Raw genomic sequence first — 22,000 nt, 5'->3', positions numbered from 1 at the left:
CATATCAGTTATATTATAATTTATACCAATGCTATTTGAGGCCATTTGTTTCCCTCTGTTTTTATCTAGTCAGAGGGAGTATTCATGCATGCCTGTCTTTGGTCAGAGGAGAGAGAGGAGCCTGAATCAAGGTTCTACCCATTGATTACAGGTAATCTCTCTCTAGTATTGAAGAGCCAATGTAGAGTCATACTTCCTGTTGTGAGGTCCCTAATACCAGTGTGTGAAAGACAGTATTTAAATTTGGTTAACAAAAATTACTTGGTAGTCCTTAAGGAACATCTTCAATAAGCCCCCAGATAATCATACCTAGTTAGTGTGTCATATGGTTTGTATTATAAAAACTGAAAATAGTTGGTTGAAAAGCTTTCTCACTGAAATGTTGTAAATATTTTAGTGTTAAAGGGAATATAGAAGACTATCTGGTTCTTTCTGGCTCACAAACGTGCTGCCCTATAATTTCAGATAAAGCAGGTGATTTGCCAAGAGAATCATTTGGGTGCTGGAAAGTAAAGATATAAGTAAAAACTGGGGAAAAAAAAACAAAAAACAACTGAGTTTCCCACTTCCTGTGCTATGTTCCCTGCATTTCATCATGACATTCCTGCAGCAAAGTGCCTTCTCGAAAGACCTTATGCTTGTCAGTAGGGATGGCTCTAATTCAAGCTCTAAATTTCTTCCTGGAGTTGTTCCTGAATTTTGAGCTCTTCAAGCTGTCAGTATTGGGGTTGAACAAATACCCTTAGATGCACCTATGTTTACTTTAGTGATTTTGAAGAGTGACACAGTAATGTTTTGCGGGTAAATTTGTTCAAGAGGCCTTGTTTTGTATCTCCCTCACATCACATCAGCCTCTTTTATACCAGTCATTACTTATGTGTTTATTAAAAAAATTAAATTCTCAGTACTGTCCTCAAGGATTCCAACATTCTAATGCGATAAAGACAAATGAATGAACACTTAAAATAGAGTGTGATTTAGGGCACACTAGAGGGAAGCATAATGTGCTCTGAGAACAAGAGTGGGTCTGAGCAGGTCAAGGAATGATGCCTGAGTTGAGTTTCAAAGGATAACTGAGAGTAAGTCAAGGGAAGAAAACAGGGAAGGAGCTTCGCTGTGGAAGGAATGACATGGCAAAGGTTTAGAGGTATCAGAGGATATAATATATTTGGAGAACAACTAGCAGTTCACTAAATCTAGAGTCCATAAAAACTTAAGATGCAAGGTGGATGAATGCTGAGTAATGAGTCAATACTGAAGGACAGTAAATATAATTGGAACTTTATCCTTTTGCAGTGGAAGTCATCAGAGGATTTTCTATAGATAGTGACCTGATGTAATTTATATTTTGGAAAAAAATCACTGCAGAATAAGGGAGGAATCAGAGGGGCTAAGACTGAAGGCAACATGGCCAGTCAAGAGGCTTCTCAATAATCTAAGGAAGAAATAATGAGAGCCTTGATCAAGGTAGTAGTGATGGAGAAAAACAAAGTGATATTTATGAAATATTAGAGGTAGAATATATTTGACCAGATGAGTGTTTTGATGTAGGAGGTAAGGAAAAGGAAAGGAATTAAAAATGACTCCTAGATTTCTGACAGAGCTTGATGGATAGTGAGTGGTTCTATTCATTGACATATGACATAGGAGTTGGACCAGTTTGGGGGAGAACTGATGAGTTCACTTTTAAGCATGTTGACTTTGAAGTGTTTGGAAAGCTAGTATTAATAAATAATTGCTTATAAGAGGCTGAAACCAGAGCAGGACCCCTGAGCTAGAGAAATAGATTTGGGAGCTTTCAACATAACGTGAACTACAGACATGAATGAGACCACCCAGAGACTGCGTGTAGAGCATGGAGAAACTAAGAACAGGTTGCCAAGAGGGTAGAGGAAGACCAGGAGAGAGTGGTGACCAGGAGAGAGTGGTGTCCTTGAAGCCAAGGGAGAGTTCAATATTAATATTGTCAAATACTGCTCAGAGGTCAAGTAAGATAAGAACTGAAAAGGGGCCACTGGATATTTTGAGGTGATAGATTTATCTTTATTTAGATAAGGTATATGTGACCATTATGTAAGTTGAATATATATGGATAGATATACATATAGTGAAAATATATATATATTTAGTGGAAATATACATAATTATGTATAATTTAGGAACTGCCATAAATCCCATCACCCAACAGAACTATTGCTAAAATTGTGATGTATGCCTTTCTAGATTTTTTCCTATATGTAAATATATTCTCTATCTAGATATATGTCTATATATAACAAAATGAGTTCCTACTATAAAAATATGAGACACTGCATGAATTTGCTTGTCATCCTTGTCCAAAGACCATGATAATCTTCTCCACATCTTTCCAATTTTAGTATATAAGCTGGGGAAGCACACAGCGTCCATTGAATTAAGCAACTAGGAGATCATTTGTAACTTTGCCAGGCTAATTTCAGTGGAATGGTGAGGGTAGGAGCCAGATTGTGTGGGATGGGGAATGGGTAGGCAGTGAGGAAGTGGAACAAACATTGTAGACCGCCCTCTCAAGAAACCAGGCTGCGAAGGGAAAGGGAAGTAGAAGATGTCAAGAAAGGAGTAGGATGGAGTTTCTTTTTTTTCTTTTGTATTTTCAGTTTTTACTTGGACAAGGACTTCCCACTGACTAGAAGGAGCCAGCAATCAGGGATGAATTGAAGATACAAAGTAGAGGTTGTGATTGATGGAACTGAGGCCTTAGGAGGCAGGAAGGGAAGGGGTGTAGAAAAGAGGGACCAAACCTATCTTCCAAGAAGGCAACAGGGAAGGAGAAGAGAGTGGGAAAATATGCTGATAAGTTTATGGATGACTCACCTGAGGTGATTCTGGTCACCTCAGAATGAAGATGGCTGGTACCCATAAGTAGTCAGTTATTTGATGAAATCTTTTTGAACTTGCATGAAATAAAAAACTGCCATATTTTATAAGATACATTATCTATTCACTTGTATCCTGAGAACAATGCTAAGAGATGTATGTTAGAAAGGTCTAGTCTTCTCTGACAAAATGTAAGGTCAGAAATGGTCCCCAAATGCTTTAGTTACCTTAAATAACCTATTAAGATTTATTATCTACATATTTCTGTGAAGCTACTTGAAGCTGTGTACTTTGTTAGCTTGTCTGCCCCCTGTGAAGTAAAGTATTTAACCTACAGAAGTTTGCATTGTATGGTGGGGAAAACAGATTTTAAACAAATCTTGGTTGAATTCCATCAACTTTGGGAAAATAACAACATACTTGTGCTTTAGTTCTCTTATCTTATAAAACTGGGATACTATCGTATTGACCTCAGGGCAAATAGAAGATATCGTAAGGTAATAATATATGTAAGTGTTCACCACATACTAGTGTCTTCATACATTACTTTGTTGTATACTTCTTGTCACAGTGATCAAGGGCTCCCTTTAACTCCTGTACACCAGGACTTGCTGATAGAAACATGAAACTCTTAATGATTATAAACTTTGGCCCATGACCAGGAGAAATCTTGGGCCAGGTTCAGAGAAATCTTTGTTGCTATGAAATGTAAATATCATGAACTAAATGGAAAGGACTACTACTTTGAAATGTACAGAACAAACAGCCCATTTTCATTTCCTATATGCCATGGTACATTTTATTTTTGTATTTACAAAAGCATATCACATGAGGTACTTTTTGTCTCATAAGCACAAAATTTAATGCCACAGATGACCAGAAGGAAACCTGGGTTATTGTTTCTCTTTTCACATATGATTTTCTATAACAACAAGCTTAATAAGGTAATTTACCAGCAGGCATATATGCTGAGTACCACTGGTACTGAAATATCAATCTTCACTACAAAAGAGTTCTAAGCAAATATAATTGCTATAATGTGTTATGACCTCTCAAGTCTAGTAATTCAATTGAATGGGGCAAGGATAACACAATGCAGGTGAATTATCTCCTATTTTACTAAGCTGCCACAGATGCACAGCAGTACCTGATGGGTGAATAAGCCACTTTAAAATGGGAAACTGAAAGAGGCAGCAGTATTAGGCTTAAATCATTTGAGTCTCTGCAACTTAATTCCTTGTTAACTCACCAGCACATCAATGGATTTAACTTTGACTTTTAAAATAAAATATAATAGGGCTTCCCTGGTGGCGCAGTGGTTGAGAATCTGCCTGCTGATGAAGGGTACGTGGGTTCGTGCCCCGGTCCGGGAAGATCCCACACGCCGCGGAACGGCTGGGCCCGTGAGCCATGGCCGCTGAGCCTGCGCGTCCGGAGCCTGTGCTCCGCAACGGGAGAGGCCACAACAGTGAGAGGCCCGCGTAACGCAAAACAAACAAACAAACAAATAAAGTAAAATATAATAACACACCGGAGCTTGCTTTAAAAATACAAATCCTTAAGTACTAATTAAGTATTGTTATAATCACTGAACAATTTAAAATAGCTGTTACTTAAATATCTGTATTTATTTTTTATATCATGTCTTAATATTCTGATTACTTTGTCTTCTTGAATCTCCATCCTGGGGTTACTTGAATGCTTTTTCATACTCTTGCTCACTTTTGTTTTTGGCATTTTTCTGGCAGCAGTTCAAAAGTGCGTTCAGTATTTCCCCATTATTCTGTTGCACAAACTACTCAATATCACTCCACCAGGGCATGCAAAGTTCGGAGATGCTGGTTACCTACCACCTGATTTAAGCGCCCTGGTGAAATGGAAGTATACTGGCCCTAGAGGTGTCCATTCTCAGCCAAGCTCACTCTCTGAACACTCCTTGCTCAGTGAATGGTTCTTGCTTTTACATCTGATGAGTCAGAGCCAGTCTCATCTCACCAATCAGCATTAACAAGTCTGATACACCTTGATGTTTCCCACAGCATTTGCCTGGGCCTTGCCCACATTGGCTGGTTAGTACATTTGCCGTGAATGAGTGAATGGATGGATAAGTGGATGAAGGAAGGGAGAATTGGAGCATATGGGATTTGACTTTTCTGCTAGAATATGGAAGGCACTCTGAGGGAGGAAAACCACTTTCGTTTTTCAGGTAAGTGGTATCTAAAGTGGTGCATTCTGAGTTGAAAATCTCCTTTTTCCATAAGAGCACTGGTATTGTATTTTAACTAGAGTCATTTTGTGTGTGCTTGTGTGTGTGTCTGATTGTGAGACTTGAACTTGGCAAAGAATCAAGTCCACGAGTACTCATAACATTTTTACTAAATGTTCAGTACTGTCCTAATCATTGTAAAGGGGACAGAGTCCCTGTCCCTGAGTGTATTTGAGAGGACAAAATTTATATAAAGCATATAGAGAGCAGCACAAGGCAGTCTGTATTCAAATTAAATATGTGGCAGCTATTCTGATTAGATGTAATACTGATGGCATTCAGAGAAAGGAAAAGTCATTGGGCCTTGGGGACAAAAGGCAATTTGGGTCAATGAGGAGAAGGAAGATTTCCTAAGGGCTATTGTAGGCCAAATTGCAGAGCTTGTACTATCCTTCACAAAGAGTTCACCACGTGGATCTCAGCAGAGAATCAAATACCAAGGCAGACTTCACTACTTTGCTGAAGGAAGCCCTCAGGTTACTTTTTCCTGAACAAAATGACACCCAGGTTTAAAGCAAAATAAATAAAAACTAGTGATCCAGTTAAAATAAATAGTGAAACTGTGTATTTTTTTAAAATATGTAAATAAAAAGAAACCCAAATATAAATTTAAACATAAATATAACATAAATAGTTTATAAATAAACTGTATAAATTTATATTCTCTAAACCATACCAAGATATCACTTCTTTTAGGTCTCTAAGAAGTACTGACCTATATCTAAAAATATGTCCAAAAGATATTTAAAAAATTATTACTCCCTAGGAAATAGACTCTACTATTGAAAAGATAAAAAATTGATATTTGAAAAAAATTAGATAAGTATTTGGGACATTTTATATATGTATACTTAAGCAAACATTTATGAAGGATGTAATTCCCTATTGTACATGTGATAGAAAAGAGGTCAAAAACTTGATTTGTGCCCTAATGAATTTAAAATCTAGTGGGTTATGTAAAACTAATGTCAATTTCTTAACAATGAGCCAGTTATGAAAAAAGTAAGGTCTTCTGTTACTGACTGTAAATCCAGTAGCAATTTAGGGTTTATGGAGAAGACACAATGTGAAATCAGTGTCTGGATTTTGGAGGATGACAAGGAATATGTTCCAGGTGGGGATTTTGGGAAGTGGCATGAACCCTACCTTATAATGTGGTCCAAACCTGATGAGAGCAGAAGACTTATGTTAAAGAAATAAGATCCAGTAGACCATGGTCAGAAAGTGGAATGAGCCTTGTTACAAAGACTTGGGACTTGTTGGAGAAGAGAGTTAAGCAGTTACTTTGTTCTGGAAAAGGAATATTTCCGAAAATTAGTTTGGGTGGAATTATATAGCAAGGTGAAAGATAAAGAGAGCAGTGTATGGCTATTTTGCTGTAATCTGAATATGAAATGTTGAGGGGTTTTTTTTGGGGGGGTGGGGGGTTACGCGGGCCTCTCACTGTTGTGGCCTCTCCGGTTGCGGAGCACAGGCTCCGGACGTGCAGGCTCAGCGGCCATAGCTCACGGGCCCAGCCACTCTGCAGCATGTGGGATCCTCCCAGACCGGGGTATGAACCCACGTCCCCTGCATTGGCAGGCAGATTCTTAACCACTGTGCCACCAGGGAAGCCCATTGAGATTTTTATGAAGATTAAAGTTATATAATCATTGCATATGGAATTCTAATTTATAGGAGGTTAGAAGGACATAGAATAAGTTAATTGCCAATTAAATAATATGTTCCTATTAAATAATTTGTAGTTACTTTTGGATTATAAAGATAATTTCTCAAAATATGTTGTCTGAAATAGTAACAGTTCTTATTTTCAGTTTTTGGAATCTACTGCCTAAATAGAATTGCAATGCTGCTGAAGGATAATAGGTAGAACAGTGTTAACCTTTGGTCAGATATATTTTGTTTAGAAAATAGAGAGTGCTGGTTGGGACTTCGGAAACCTAACAGCATATAGATTCAGCACTGCTTATCTGGATAACACATATGTTCACATCTGAATGGAAAACAAGCCATAATTTAGGATAGACTGAGCCTGTTTATGCTCCAAAATGAATTTAAATGATGAGACTATGAATGTAGTGAAAAGCAAGGAAATGAATATGACAGATACTAGTTTTCATTTTGAATTTCAAATTACTGGTTTTCTATTAGTATACACCAGGAGTAGTAAATTTCTATTAAGTTGGCACATAGTTTTAAATTTTATATGTATGCTATTGTAAGTATAAAAACTCATTTCAGTGAGATATGGAGATGGTTATTTCTTTTTTAATCAGCAAGCTCTAGGCTGTATACTATTCGTCTAAACTTGTCATCCTGACGGCCTTCAGGCTGTGGAGCTTTCTTCATATATTCCTTTTTGGTGACGTTTTATTTATCTGGGTAGAAGTAAAAAGAGGCTCTGAAGAGGATTTAATAGTTTAATACTTCTTTAATATGTGTTTAAAAATATTAAGGTATTCTTTAGTAGGCATTTATGCTTGGACGTGAAGTGTTATTACAACCTTTTAAAATTATTAGAATGATGTTTTTGCTCAGCAGTGTTTCTTTCTGTGTTTTGTTAAAAGGTACGGGTTTACCGCAAATAGAAGTCTTGAAGATATTGCAGTACTTGAGGGTAGTGTTAGAGTTAACTGCCCCACCCCCTTCCACTGCAAATAGCAAAGAACAGTTGGAAATTACACATCACTTTAATTTTGGTTAAAAATGGTGATGGATCTTCTAATTGCAGCAGCAACTTGCATCTTGGGTCAACTGTCAGTTCACTGAGCAAGGGCTTTGAATTGTTATCACGTAGAGGACAGTGATGGGTGACACGCTGCCTCCTTAGAGTCAGAGGAAGAGAAAATGAGCTGAAATTGAGCAAAGCTAATGGTGGAAAATAAGAAGCAGGACTTTCCCATAGTTAAGCTACTCGATTAGGCCATTTCCATACCCAGGGTACTACCAGGAAGTGTGCTGAATACCCCTCACCGTCCATTTAGATTTACTCTCTAGGGGTGTTTGAAGTATAATCAGGTGCCTCCTTCTCTGTTTTTGTTTCTCAACTTCTACTCCTGCCAGTGATGCATATACACACATACTTTTCTCAACTATAGAAAAAAGCCCCTCTTACAATAGGGAGCCTGAATATTAGAGATACCTTCCTTTATTAACAACAGAAAATGAGAACTGCTATTGTATTTTAGATAACATTTTTGGAAGACTTATTTTTGTAGCCCTCAAATAACTTCAAATTACTTAGGAATACAGTTTCTTTGGAAACATTTATTCTCTATTAAGCGATTATACCTTGACCTTGATTTCTGCTTTCGGTGAACTGAGGGGTGTGACTTTCTCCCCCTGTTACTTTACATTCTTCACAGGGATCACTACTATGGCAGTGATTCTCAGTAGAAAAGGCATCTTCTGGGGAAACTGTCAGAACTTTGGGGGATATTGGGGATTGGCGCACATGTGGTTTAAAAAAACCCCGAATGATTTTGGTATGCCATTTCATTTCCCTGTTAAGAATCGCTTCAAGGCATTGGATCCCCTAAAAAGCATAAGTACCTTTCAGAAAATATAATAATGATTCCAGTGATAATTGTAATAAGAGCAGTGTTATTGCTTCTGGTCCCAGGATCTCCACAGAGATATCCCGTATCTTCCTCATCACTGCTTCCCTGCTGGTGTGTGTGGCCGTGAACTGTGATTACAACAGTGGTTCTCAAAGTGTGATTCCTGGACTAGTAGTATCATCTGGGTACTTGTTTCAAGTGCAAAAAAAAGAAAAAAAAGAAAAGAAAAGAAAAATAAAGCAGTTTCTCAGACCCATCGCAGGCCTAATGAATCAGAAACTCTCTGGATGGGTTTGTGTATGAAGATGCCCTCCAGGTGATTGTGATACACACACAGATTCTAGAGCCACCTGTCATAGTTTCCTATTGCTGCTGTAAAAATTGACCACAAACTTGGCAGCTGAAAACAGCACAGATTTCTTTTTTTTCTATTTTTTCTTTTTTTATTTATTTATTTTTTAGCACAGATTTCTTATCTTGTACTCTCTGCAGGTCAGAAGCCCAGGTGGACTTGGTCTGAGTCCTCTGCTTAGCATCTTACAAGGCTGAAACCAAGGTGTTGATAGGGCCAAGTTCCTTACTGAAGGCACCAGAGAAGAATCCACTTCCAACCTCGTTCAGGGTTTTGGCTGAATTCAGTACCCAGTGATGGTAGAACGGAGGTCCTTGTTTCCTTGTTGGCGGTCAGCCAGGGCCCTTCTTAGCTTGCAGAATCTAGCCACATTTCTTTTCATGCTTTCCATATAGCCCCATCTAGCAGTGGTGGGTTGAGTCCTTTTCACACTTTGAATCCCTCTGCCTTCCTCTTCTGCCCTGCCTGACGTCCTTGTCTGCTGCATCTCTATGACTGCCTCTTCTACCCACAGCCAGGAGAAAGCTGTTTTTAAGGGCTCAGCTTTACATTGGGCCCACATAGATAATCCAGGGTCATCTACCTATTTTCAGGTCCAGTGATTAGTAACCTTAATTATATCTGCAAAATCTCCTTTACGATGAAATGTAACATATTCACAAGGGATCCAAGGTCATGGGGACCAAAATTCTGTTTACTTGGCGAAACTCATCACAGGGTTTTCTTTCGGCTTTGCCAGGGTGCTGTGTTGCTCACCAGGTGACCCAGCCTCACCACCAGCATCCCATTCTTGCCCAGGGGCCAAAGGTGGCTAGGGGAAACTGAACTGAGGACCTGCCCTGCCTCACCAGGAAGTAAAGCTGCATTTCCCATGGGCTCCACCTGTGCAGCAGGGCACCTGCCCTTTGTGTCCCTCCTCAGCCCCTCCCTCCCTCATTCTCCAGAAGGGGGTGGCTCCTGGTTTTTCCATTCCTGTCCATATCTCTGCTTTTTCCCATGGTTCAGAAGTACCATGGTGATGCTGGCATAGACCTAAGCCTAGGGCTTCTTCTTTAGAAGCAGTAAGCGTAGTGCTTATGAGCACAGACCCTAAATCCAGGCAGTTTAGGTTCAAATTTTGTGACCTTGGGTAACTTTCTGAACTGTTTTATGCCTCAATTTCCCTGTCTGTAAATGGGAGATAATAATAATGTCAGATCATTAGCCAGTGTTATTATTACTTATGGAAGAAACAGTATGATTCAGTGTTTCCAGGCTTGATTCTTGAAATGCTGAAGAAATTTAGAAAATTCTCTCTTTTTCATATCTCACTTTTTCAACAAAGCTTTGTTTTAAAACATCTTGCTTGCAGGGTCTCCATGGGTCCCCACCCCAATCGATGTGTTGAACTGGCTAGGGTGATAATCATACAGATAACATGGCATAGAAGTAAAACTATCATTATTTGCATATGCAATTATTTCATTAATTTTCAGGACAAATTCATAAATTATATAAGGTTATTACCATTTTTGTTTTACAAGTGATGAAACTGAAGCTTAGGTTAAGTAGCTGACTCAATATCATACATATGGAGATAGGTGAATAAACCCACTATTTTTTTTTTTTGTGGTACGCGGGCCTCTCACCGCTGTGGCCTCTCCCGTTGCGGAGCACAGGCTCCGGACGCGCGGGCTCAGAGGCCATGGCCCACGGGCCCAGCCGCTCCGCAGCATGTGGGATCCTCCCGGACCGGGGCGCGAACCCGTGTCCCCTGCATCGGCAGACGGACTCTCAACCACTGTGCCACCAGGGAAGCCCAAATAAACCCACTATTAGTCATTAACTTCTCATGAATTTGCCTATCAACCAAAGCTAGCTTGTCTTCCAAGAAAGCCTCACAGAGTTTGTTGGCAGTAGTGCTCAAGATTGATAAAAAGAGAAATCCATGAAGAGAACCTGAAGCTGGAGTCCTTTGGAGGGAAGGCAAGTTTGGGTGGCCTCCTGGGCAACTAAAAAGCATCCTGGACCATTGTTTTGCAAAAGAACAGTAAAAAGAATGGTGAGAACTCAGAAGGTTGAGGCAGAGGATTCAAAGACATTTTTTCCAGGAACATCTGGCAATGGGGAATTTCTGCAGTGAATTATGCATTGCATTAACATATTTGTCATTTGAAGGCACTCCTTGGGATAGGTACCTTGAGAGATTTTCTGTTTATCAGGACACTGTCTAAATTAACAAAGCACATGACCCTTGGCTGCTCATAAGGGAGCTTGTTTTACACTGTTAGTCTTTTTTGTCAGGTTTTGCTTTTTTTGTTGTGAGTGATGAGTGGCTGCTAGCACCTTGACCCATGCCTCTTCCTTACCCCCATGGAGTGAGTCTGAAATTATCTAAGTTATTACCGTAGAGGTTGTTTTATCGCCTTTCATGTATATGCAATTTGATACTTTTCAAGGAGAATATTTTCTCAAAGATTAAGTAAATTGCTAAGAGCTTGTTCTTGGGCTTGTAAAATTGCAATGTATGAACGAGGACAACCCTGTTGTCTTTTGTTTTTTACAACCCCTGTTTTTCGCTCTTTGTGTCTAGTCAATAGTCTAAGTTTCCCTAACCAAAGCAAGTAGAATATGTAATGTTTTTCTTTGAATTTTAATCATTGAATAAAAAGATATATTTTCTTTACAAAGAATCTCTTTTGTGGGCAAAACAGTTTGCATGAATTGTACGGATGTGTAGTATGGATTTGAGACATGTTCCTTTGGAACATGAGAGGCTGGTGTATGTGACTACACACTTCATTTGTCCTCTTGCCTTCTTATTTGAGTTGATTTGCTAGTTTCACATAGAGGAATGTGTGGTTTCTATGACTGGGTTTTCCCCTTCAACAGATTAATACCATTTAGCCTTTCCTTGCCTTGTGCATTTGAATTTTACCTGTGTCAAAAGAAGTGGCTGAAAGATTGCTCCCCAAAGTAATAAATTTAAGTCCAGTGATTTGCTCAGTCACTCTTGTCCTTTCAGTTTTAGATTTATAAGGCCTCTGACCTTCAGGATCCAAGGCTCCGCTCTATTTAACTCTGCTTCTTGGCTCACAGTTGGCTTGAGGTCTTTGTTCAATATCTCCCATTTTTGCTTCATGCATGCTAGATTACTGTCTCTAATGTGAGTGCCCCAGCATTTTTGTTTCTCACTTCAACATTTTCTGAGTGCCATTTCTTTACAGTAATATATTGGAACATGCATAAAGATGTTGTGTACCTTCCTTGGTCTACCAGCTTAGGTGCACAAGTGTGCCCGTGTAATAGTGGTGATTCTCTGCACAGTCCCACTCAGTGCCTTTCACTATGGTCTTAAAATGACTTCACTACTCCACTAATAGTTATCTTTTCCTACAGGACCTCCGTGTGCATCATCGTTATTATGCCACTCATTATTCCATCAGAGCTGGAAAGAGGTTTTCAGGGAACTTCTCAGAGACATGCAATCATGTGTCCTAAGTACTGGGTTACTTAGGTAGGGCTGGCTTTGGCAGGGATGAAGCTATCCTATGTGGATATAAAGCATCTGGTGTTTTCATCCTTCTACAGCACAGGAAGGTGTGCTGCAGCAGCAGAATTCTGGGCATATCAGAGCTGCTATGTGGCAGTTGGTAGTGTGAATGGGAAATGTGTAAAGTGCTTTTAGGTTTTTGGAGTACAGGCAGCATATCCATGCCAACTATTGTTGTTGTGAAGGAACCCAAATCTAAATTGGTCTATATGGTTGGATTGCTATGCTTAGTTTATTTAAAATATGGCGTTTAGAGAGAGGTAAAATACCAGCACACTGTGTCTTCGCCTTTTTTTTTTTTTTTCCTGAAGCAAATTTGTTGGGAATGTTTGCAAAAGGACTAGCTGTAGCAGGTCAGTAAAGAGACATGTGTCTATTGTGATAGACCTTATTTTTAGTATTAATTCTAATAGAAATAATCATCTATATTGGTTTATAAGAGTGGAATTGAGTGGGGACATTGATTCAAAAGAAGAGAACAGCTATGAACAGTTTGATTTATGAAGGTATTAAAGCAAGTGATTCAGATTCAGTTTGTACCATCTAAGGTTGCTTGTCCAGTGGGTAGTTGTCAAAATATATTCAGTAGAGAGCAGTCAATTTCTCAGTGAGAAACACGCCCCTGGCAGAATGTCTAATTTACTCTGTTGAGTCCAGGACCATATTGTGTGCCTGATATGTGTGAGGCTGCTACCTGCACACCCGTGGTTCTTGGGTAGGAGAGGATTGTGCTAGAATGCAATAAATAACCTTATCAGACACTCACTTTATGGGACAAGAGTGTAAATGCAGTGAGTAATCAGAGAGCATGTAAATAGCAGAAAGCTAATTTTCAGAATCACTGCCACTCATTTTGCAAGATAACTTTCCTGATTAAGAGAATGAAACTCAGCTCTCCAAGGGAGCATAGTCTCCTCAGTGGTCAATTATGATGTGAAAAAAACACAAAGAAGTCTTTCCTTAGGACCTAGGGTCCCTCATCCAGTGGTCGTGATGGGTTTACTGTGCTTCCTGAAAGTCTTTGTTGATCTCCCCAGACTGACTTTGGTGTCCTTTCCTCAGTTCTCATGTGGCCCTCTCTGTATTCCTTGGTCACAGAACAGGTCACAGTGAGGCATAATTGTGTCCGACCTCTACATTGAAACTATCAGCTACTCGAGGGCAAGATCAAGTCTTTCCCAGCATATAGCAGGTGGATATGTGTACTAAACACTGAGTGAAATATTTCAGTGTCAATTGGGTACCAAGAGTTTGTCTAATGTTTACAGGTGCCCTCCGGAAATATCCATATTCAGTCTGAACCCAACATCACTACCTCACATAGTTCTGCTTCTGATTTCCGCATCTCTAACTTTATAAGGTCGGACCAGACTGATAATTTTCAAGTATGCTCTAAGTTTTGGTGACTTATTCATTTTGAACACACAAGGTAACAGATTATTTCTGTGATCATTATTTCTAATGGATAATGTGTGTTTCTGTAGGGAGCATGACTTCGGCAACTTCACCTATCATATTAAAATGGGACCCCAAAAGTTTGGAAATCCGGACTCTAACAGTGGAGAGACTTTTGGAGCCACTTGTTACACAGGTAAGAGATGCTTTGAAATACTTTGTTACATATGTATATTTCTGTTGGAATTGTATCATGACTTTCCAAAGAATTTAGAAATCCTTAAATGTTAATAAATCATGCCATAATGCTAGTTACTGAATATGTATTCCTGCTTGAACTGTGGACAGTTTTTTTTCTGCCCAATAAGATTTGGAGTGCTTTTTAAAAAACTCTTCATATGATTTTTGAAATTAAGTAGATGAAGTAATTAAAGAGGGGGCTTTGGTGAAGGGGACTCTCATTTGCAGTAATGGATTCAAAGTCTAAATAAATCATTCCTAGCTTACTTTCAGATGCTAATGCAGTTAGGAAGAACGATATTGACTATTTAAGAGCAAAGTATATTTATTGAATTACTTTTTCTTTAGTTTACAAGGGAAAATTAATCATGTCAGAATGATGAAATGTTCCATTTTTATGTTGTCACATTTCCACAAGAGGACTGTTAACAGAAAAAATATCCTTAGGATTTTTAAATTTTAAAAATTAACTTTTGTGTCTTGTGAAGCATATTCTTTGCTATATTGACTAAATTTCATGGAATGTGAAAATTCAAGATTTTAATGGTATATTTGTAGAGAGATACTATGTCAAGTTAAGTAGAGGCCACATACTGGTTTCCTCTAGCTGCTATAGCAAATTACTGTAATCTTAGTGGCTTACAGCATCACAGATTTATTATCTTATGGTTCTAGAGGTCAGAGGTCCTAACGTCAGGGTATTGGCAGAGCTGCATTCCTTCTGGAGGCGCTAGCAGAAAATCTATTTCTTTGCCTTTTCCATGTTCTAATGGCCGCTCTCTTCTTTGGCCCCTTCCTCCATATCGAAAGCCAGCAATGTGGCATCTTCGAATATCTCTCTGACTCTGACCCCTGCTCCTGTCCTCATATCTTATCCTGTCTCCCTCTTATAAGGACCCTTATGATTACATTGGGCCCACTCAGATTCTCTAGAATAATCTCATCTCAAGATCCATGACCAAATCACATCTGAAAAGTCTCTCTTGCCATTTTAGGTAGCATGTTCAGTTTCCAGGGATTAAAACACAGATGTCTTCTTTGGGGGGTCATTGTTCAGTTCACCATAGTCTGCCCTCTGGCCACTGCCCCAAATTCACATCCTTCCCAAGCAAAACACATTCACCACATATCAGATCCTCAAAAGTCTCAACTCTTTATAGTATCATCTCAAGACCAAAATCTCATCTAAAATTGATCAGCTTAAAAATTCCAAATCTCGGGCTTCCCTGGTGGCGCAGTGGTTGAGAGTACGCCTGCCGATGCAGGGGACACGGGTTCGTGCCCCGGTCTGGGAAGATCCCACATGCCGCGGAGCGGCTGGGCCCGTGAGCCATGGCCGCTGAGCCTGCGCATCTGGAGCCTGTGTTCCGCAACGGGAGAGGCCACAGCAGTGAGAGACCCGCGTACCGCAAAAAAAAAAAAAAAAAAATTCCAAATCTCATCATCTAAATCATCTAAATTAGGTATGAGTAAGGTTCTAGTTATAATCCATCCTCAAGCAAAATTTCTCTCCGTCTGTGTACCAGTGAAATTAAAGAACAAATTATATGCTCTCAAAATGCATTGGTGGGACAGGCATAAGTTAACAGTTACAGATATTTTCATTTAAAAAGGGAGAATGTGGAAGAAAAAAATGGGTTACCAGTCTCAAGCAATTTAGAAATCCAACTAGGCAAACTCAGTTATATTTCAGAGCCTGGGAATAATCCTCTGTGGCTCAAGGCTCTGCCCTCTGGGCCTGGTTCTTCACCCTAAGAATCATTATTCTTTTTTCATGAAAGATATCACATATTTTCACCTGGATATTTCTTGCCTGTATAATTTTGAGAGTACACAGCCTTTCTGAATTTCATCTTTCTCTGTTTTTTTTTTTTTTTTTTTTTAGTCCAGATTGGCAGTGTTTCTACTGATGTAACATTCTTGAGAAACTTGTGGTTCTCTTTTGTAAATCTCTGGGGTTTTCTCTATTAGAAAACAGGCTGCTTCACAGATCTTTCCTGGATAATCTCATCTCCATTTTTGGCCTCTGTGGAAATGACTGAGGGTGTCCATGAATCCCATGCCTAATCTCTGCAAGAGCTCCCTTCGTGAATGAACATTCTGAGGTTTTAATCCTTCCAAGGCACTAGGCAAAGGTTGTCCAGACACATGATTGACTTTTTCTCCAGAGCCACACTTTCCTGAAAGTGAGACCTCTAATTTTAGCACCTCTTGCAATCTGCATAGGCCAAGAAGTTTCCAAATCATTGGGTGCTGGTTCCTTTTAGCTTAATAATTCTTAACTCAATTTGTTTCTTTCCTCTAACACTTTGCTATAAGCAAGAAGAGGAAACCAGGCCACTCCTTCAGCACTTTGCTTGGAAATCTTCTCAGCTAAATATCCAAGTTCATCACTTATATTCTGATTTCTACGTAATTATAGGGAGTAATTCAGCTAAGCTTTCTACCACTCTATAACAAATATTCTTTTTCCTCCACCTTCCAATAACAAGTTCCTCATTTCCTTCTGAGCCCTCACCAGCAGGGCTTTTAACATCCATATTTTTACTGTCCATTCAAGGTAATCTAGGCTTTTTCTATCACGCTCCTCAAAATTTTTCCAGCCTCTGCCCACTGTCAATTCCAAAACCATTTCCACATTTTCAGGTATTTGTTATAGCAGCACCCTACTTCCCAGAACCAAAATCTTTATGTCTGTATGTTTCCAATTCCTACTATAACAAATTACCACAATCTTAGTAGCTTAAAACAACGCCCATTTATTATCATACAATTCTAGGGGTCAGAGGTCCTAAAATCAAGGTGTTGGTTGGGCCGTTCTCCTTAAGGAGGAGGTTCCTTCCCTTTTTTAGTGTCCAGAGTGCACCTATATCCTTGGTTATGGTATTTTCATCTATCATTAAAGCCAGCAGCATAGCACCTTCGAACCCCTCCCACTGACTTCAGCTTCTACCATCACATCTCCTCCTGCCTCTTTTATAAGAACCCCTGTGGTTATATTGGGGCCACCCAGATATTCTAAAATCATCTTTCCATCTTGAGATCTTTAACCTTTATCACGTCTGCAGAGTCCCTTTTTGCCATTTAAGGTAACACATTCACAAGTTCTAAGGATTAGGAAGTAGACATGTTTGTTTGTAACTGTTGAAACATTTCATTAGGTTTATGCCCATTTTCCATTTGGTCACGATTCTTGTTAGCGCTATACAAATTTCTTCAGGAAACACCTAATATTGATAGACTCTTAGATTTGGGAGTGTGTTGACTACTGAGGTTGTGGTCTGTGGACTAAGGCTGATCCATGAATTATTTGTTATTGGTCAGCAGTAAGCACGGAAATTGAGAGTAAGTGCTTTGAAAAATTTATGGCAGTTTTATAGAGTAATTTTATGTCTGTTGAATCTAATGATAAAATTTGGGCTTGATATTTTATCTTTAAATTTCTTTTGAATTATTTAATTTGTTGTATTTTATAAAAGCTTTGGTTTGTGAACTTTTGCAATAACAAATATATGGCCTTTCATCATAGATAGCTTGAAAAAGACTGGTTTAGGAGATATTTTGGAGTCAGTCCGCTCTGAAATGTAGTTCTGTCAGCTGAGTTATAAAAGCAGATTGCCTTTTCCTAGCCTTGGAATTTTCACTTCAGATTACATGTCAATATATTTAACCCTTATCATATGGAAGAAATGAAACAATAATTAGAACATAGTGCCTGGTGCGATGATTAAATGTACTCTCCATTTTTCTTTTTGAGATGGTTATATTATTAGGCTAATACTAGCCATACACCAATACTGTTTAAGTCAGTGAGAAGGATATGAGTGAATGCAGCATGGGCAAGCACAATATTACACATAAACTGTCTATTATTTCTTAAACTTTTCATACCTTTATACTTTTGCTCTTGTATTTGACTTATCTAAAGTACAGCACATCCAAGATTACAATTAAAGATTGTAGTCTTTTTCCATATATCTTTCAGTCCAATTATTTAGAATTCTTCTGTCAGGTAAATGTAATGCATTAAAAATATTTATTAAAAATAAAGACAGTTAACTGTCTAATTCATATTTGTTCACATATTCAGTAGAATACTTAAAACTCTTGTTGAATTTCACACGGTAACTTAGCACTATAGCTAGTCTTAACATCCTACCAACATCTTCCAATATCTAAATGGTTTACTTTTCTTCCTAGTTTTCCTACACTGATTTAAAAAGAAAAAAAGATTCTCTCAAAAAATGTGACTTTTATGACAGGGTTTTCTAGATACTGTTTCCCCATAATATTATGGCTGTGTTATCAAGATTCACCATTCACTCCCCTGGAATGAAACCTTAATGACTGATGTGATTGTTAACCCTTGGAGGACATATGAATAAGTAAGGAGAGATAAGAAAATGTTAAATATAAACTCCATGCTCAACATTTAAAGCAAAAGGTGGAAATGAGAGAGAAAACTAAACTAAACAAAGACCCCATATGAATCAAACACATACATACAACTTCTTTATGAATGGAATAAAATTCATTGCTATATTCAGTGACACAGTATGCCCATAGCCTTCCTACAGTTTCTGATAAAGCTGGATAAGGATGAAATAAATACCAGAAGTTAAGGAGTTCTCAATAAAATCCATTCACTGTCATAAGAAAAATTATATTAGGAATTTATTGTTGATAAGTATTTAAAGTAGTAAACAAAACCTCCTCATTTGTATCATAATGTATATGAGGTGGCATATTTATCATTTACAATGCTGAAATGTCAAGATTCCTTTTGGAAAATGTTTACATTATGGAAATCATGAAATTTCAAGTGAGAAAAGTGAGAATAAATATACAAAAAATAAATAGTTTTATCTATGCAAAACAGCTAGAAATCAAAACCGGAAAATATTCTCTTTGTAATTAAAGAATACATAAAGCCAATTATTTTCCCTATATGAAATGCACATTCATCTTAGGAATTTTAGACCTTGAAAAAGTTGCCTGAACTTTTATGAATTCAAGAAAGTAAAGATCTTTAATAGGCCATGTTCACTTCATACTTTACGTACTTGGAGCTTCTCTGGCCATCTTCTCTCTCTCCCAGATGAGGCAAGTGAGGCTCTGACAGGCTCAATATCTGTATCACACAGCCAGTATCCACATGCAGATGCTCTTAGCCTGTATTTTTCTTGGGGGATGTTGATATTTTGTAACCCAGGGAACACCTTAACGTGTTAGCATGTTACTCTTGTTTGTACTGAGCTTCTGTTCATCTTATTAAAATAAAATTTCTTTCTCTGAAAAAAAATAGGCCATGTTCTGTGATACTAAACTTTATTAGGAAATGGAAAAATTACATTAGGCAACTTTATTAGGAAAGTAAAAAAATTGTTAGGAAATTAAAACACACTCTTAGATAACTCTTAAAAGCAAAGGGAAATTACAAACTATATATGAGTTAATGAAGAAGATGATCTCCTCTTAACAAAATATACATACCCAGTAAAAGCTGTGCTTAGTACAGAATTTTAGCTTTAAATGCCTTTTTTATTAAATAAAAATAAACTAAGTACTCATCTTAAAAAAATTAGAAAAAGAACATCAAAAGAAACTAGGAAATCAGCAATTAATAACAATAAAAACTGGAATCACTAAAGTAGAATTCAAAAGTTAAAAGAGTTAAACTAATTCAAAATTTGATTCTTCTTTGAAATGGCAATATACATTCTTCAGGGCACAAATTATGAGAAAGTATACATAAGATTATGAAAGGGAAAGCAGAAAGAACTCTAGGAACAAGAGAGATTAAAAGAAGTATAGTAGAATATTACTTGCAAATCTATACCTATGAAACATGAAAACCTAGAGGAAGGGAATAACTTCCCAGAAAGATTGAAATAACCAAAATTTATCTAAGAACAAGTGGAGAACTAGAATAAGCCATTTAAATATTGGAAAGCTGTTTAAAGATCTATTATCAAAAAGCAGCAGACCAGATGGATACCTAGCTGAGTATTATCACATATTTAAAGAACTGATAATTGCATTGTCATTTAAATTTCTGTTTCAACCATAGAAAAAGATTAACAGCTCCTCAATAATTCTTGAAGAATCATAACTTTAATATTAAAAATTCAAGACACTTTAAAATAACTTTAAAGGGCTTCCCTGGTGGCGCAGTGGTTGAGAGTCCACCTGCCGATGCAGGGGACGCGGGTTCGTGCCCCGATCCGGGAAGATCCCACATGCTGTGGAGTGGCTGGGCCCATGAGCCATGGCCGCTGAGCCTGCGCGTCCAGAGCCTCTGCTCCGCAACGGGAGAGGCCACAACAGTGAGGCCCGCGTACCACAAAAAATAATAATAATAATAATAAAATAAAATAACTTAAAAAAAGGACAGTGATAGTTCAATCTCATTTCTGAATTTAAATGCAAAAAAAAACCCTGCATAAAATATAGAAAGTTTCATCCATCAGTATAGCGAAAGTTCAGCATATGTATAACAAAATAAGACTTTTTAAGGAATATAATGATAGTCTATTATCAGGAAACAAATAAAAGTATTTTAGTGGCTCAGTAGATTATAACCTGAGACACTAAAAAGACATCTGACAGAATTTTGCAGTCATTTCTAGTAAAAACTCTAAATAGGAATAAGATCAAGCTTTTAAGGCAAAGGAATATACCATGTAAACATAGGAATAGGACAGATAAAATATTCCTCTTATGATATTACTGTACCATTAAAATTAATATGAGAATAAGGTTAGATGGCCAGATATAGAATAAATATACAAAAAATAAATAGTTTTATCTATGCAAAACAGCTAGAAATCAAAACCGGAAAATATTCTCTTTGTAATTAAAGAATACATAAAGCCAATTATTTTCCCTATATGAAATGCACATTAATCTTGTAGATTTTTAATATGCAATTTTGTAATTAATTTCATACCATTGAAGTAGTGATTATGTATACACAAGCTTTGCAGTGAGGAAGGCTTGATTGTGAATCAAAGCTTGAATAAGTTACTTAATCTCTCCTCATATGTAAGTTATAGATACCTCATGGGATTATTAAAGTAGTACATGAGATTGTGCATTGAAGTGATTGGTGAAGTACCTGACGGTATTCTCATAGTACTATCGGTTTGCTCTTAATGCAATGTTCTTTATTACTTGGTAGTACTGGCTTGATAGTAACAGCTTCATTACTTGATAGTAATGGCTTACTTGGTAGTAATTAATTGTTATTAGAAAATGTGTGCCATTTATAAAATAGGGTTTCATTGGATATTTTCTTCAGAAAAAAGAATTTTAATGTAGATTTTGAGGAATTATTTGTGTATTGCCTTTAATCAAAGCTAAATAAAGCAGAAACCTCTAAAGTTATTGGAAATTCAGCCCTCACCATTTCAGTAAGCTAATGAAGCTCAGCCCATCACAATAGGACAGATTGAAATTTGCTGGAATATTGTTCCTTATAAAAGATGAATATGCAATTTAAGAAATAGTCCTAAGCATCTGATAAAAGAATACCATTCATGTTTAATGAGCTGTTCTAAATTGGCCTGATGGGGCAAGAACCTCCTGAGAAGAGGAGCTCTCTTAATCATTTCCAGTATTATTTTCAGTAATGTCCATCGGGCCCTATTAGGTTAGGCTCTAGTGCCTTCTATAGTTAAGTCTTTTAAAATTTTACTCAAAAAGTTAATAATCATCTCAAAAGCTAAATAATTAGAACATCATATACTTAAAATATTGTTTCTAAATTAACAAATTCAATTTTATACTTTAAAAAATAC

The 22,000-nt window shown here is 37.6% G+C and overlaps 1 protein-coding gene across 1 annotated transcript in view; it reads left to right on the top strand.

Moving 5' to 3' along the window:
• The first annotated feature begins 5,019 nt into the window (after positions 1 to 5,019).
• LOC103087504 (catenin alpha-2) overlaps positions 5,020 to 22,000 on the top strand; it is a 310,874-nt gene continuing 293,893 nt past the window's right edge. The window contains exons 1-2 of the mRNA XM_007465356.1: positions 5,020 to 5,062; positions 14,051 to 14,157. Coding sequence (XP_007465418.1) covers positions 5,020 to 5,062; positions 14,051 to 14,157 — 150 coding nt within the window. The remainder of the gene's footprint in view (positions 5,063 to 14,050; positions 14,158 to 22,000) is intronic.

This window comes from Lipotes vexillifer, unplaced genomic scaffold (assembly GCF_000442215.2).
Source record: "Lipotes vexillifer unplaced genomic scaffold, Lipotes_vexillifer_v1.1 scaffold1324, whole genome shotgun sequence".
Lineage (NCBI taxonomy): Eukaryota > Metazoa > Chordata > Mammalia > Artiodactyla > Lipotidae > Lipotes > Lipotes vexillifer.
This window is presented reverse-complemented; position numbering and strand designations above follow the sequence as displayed.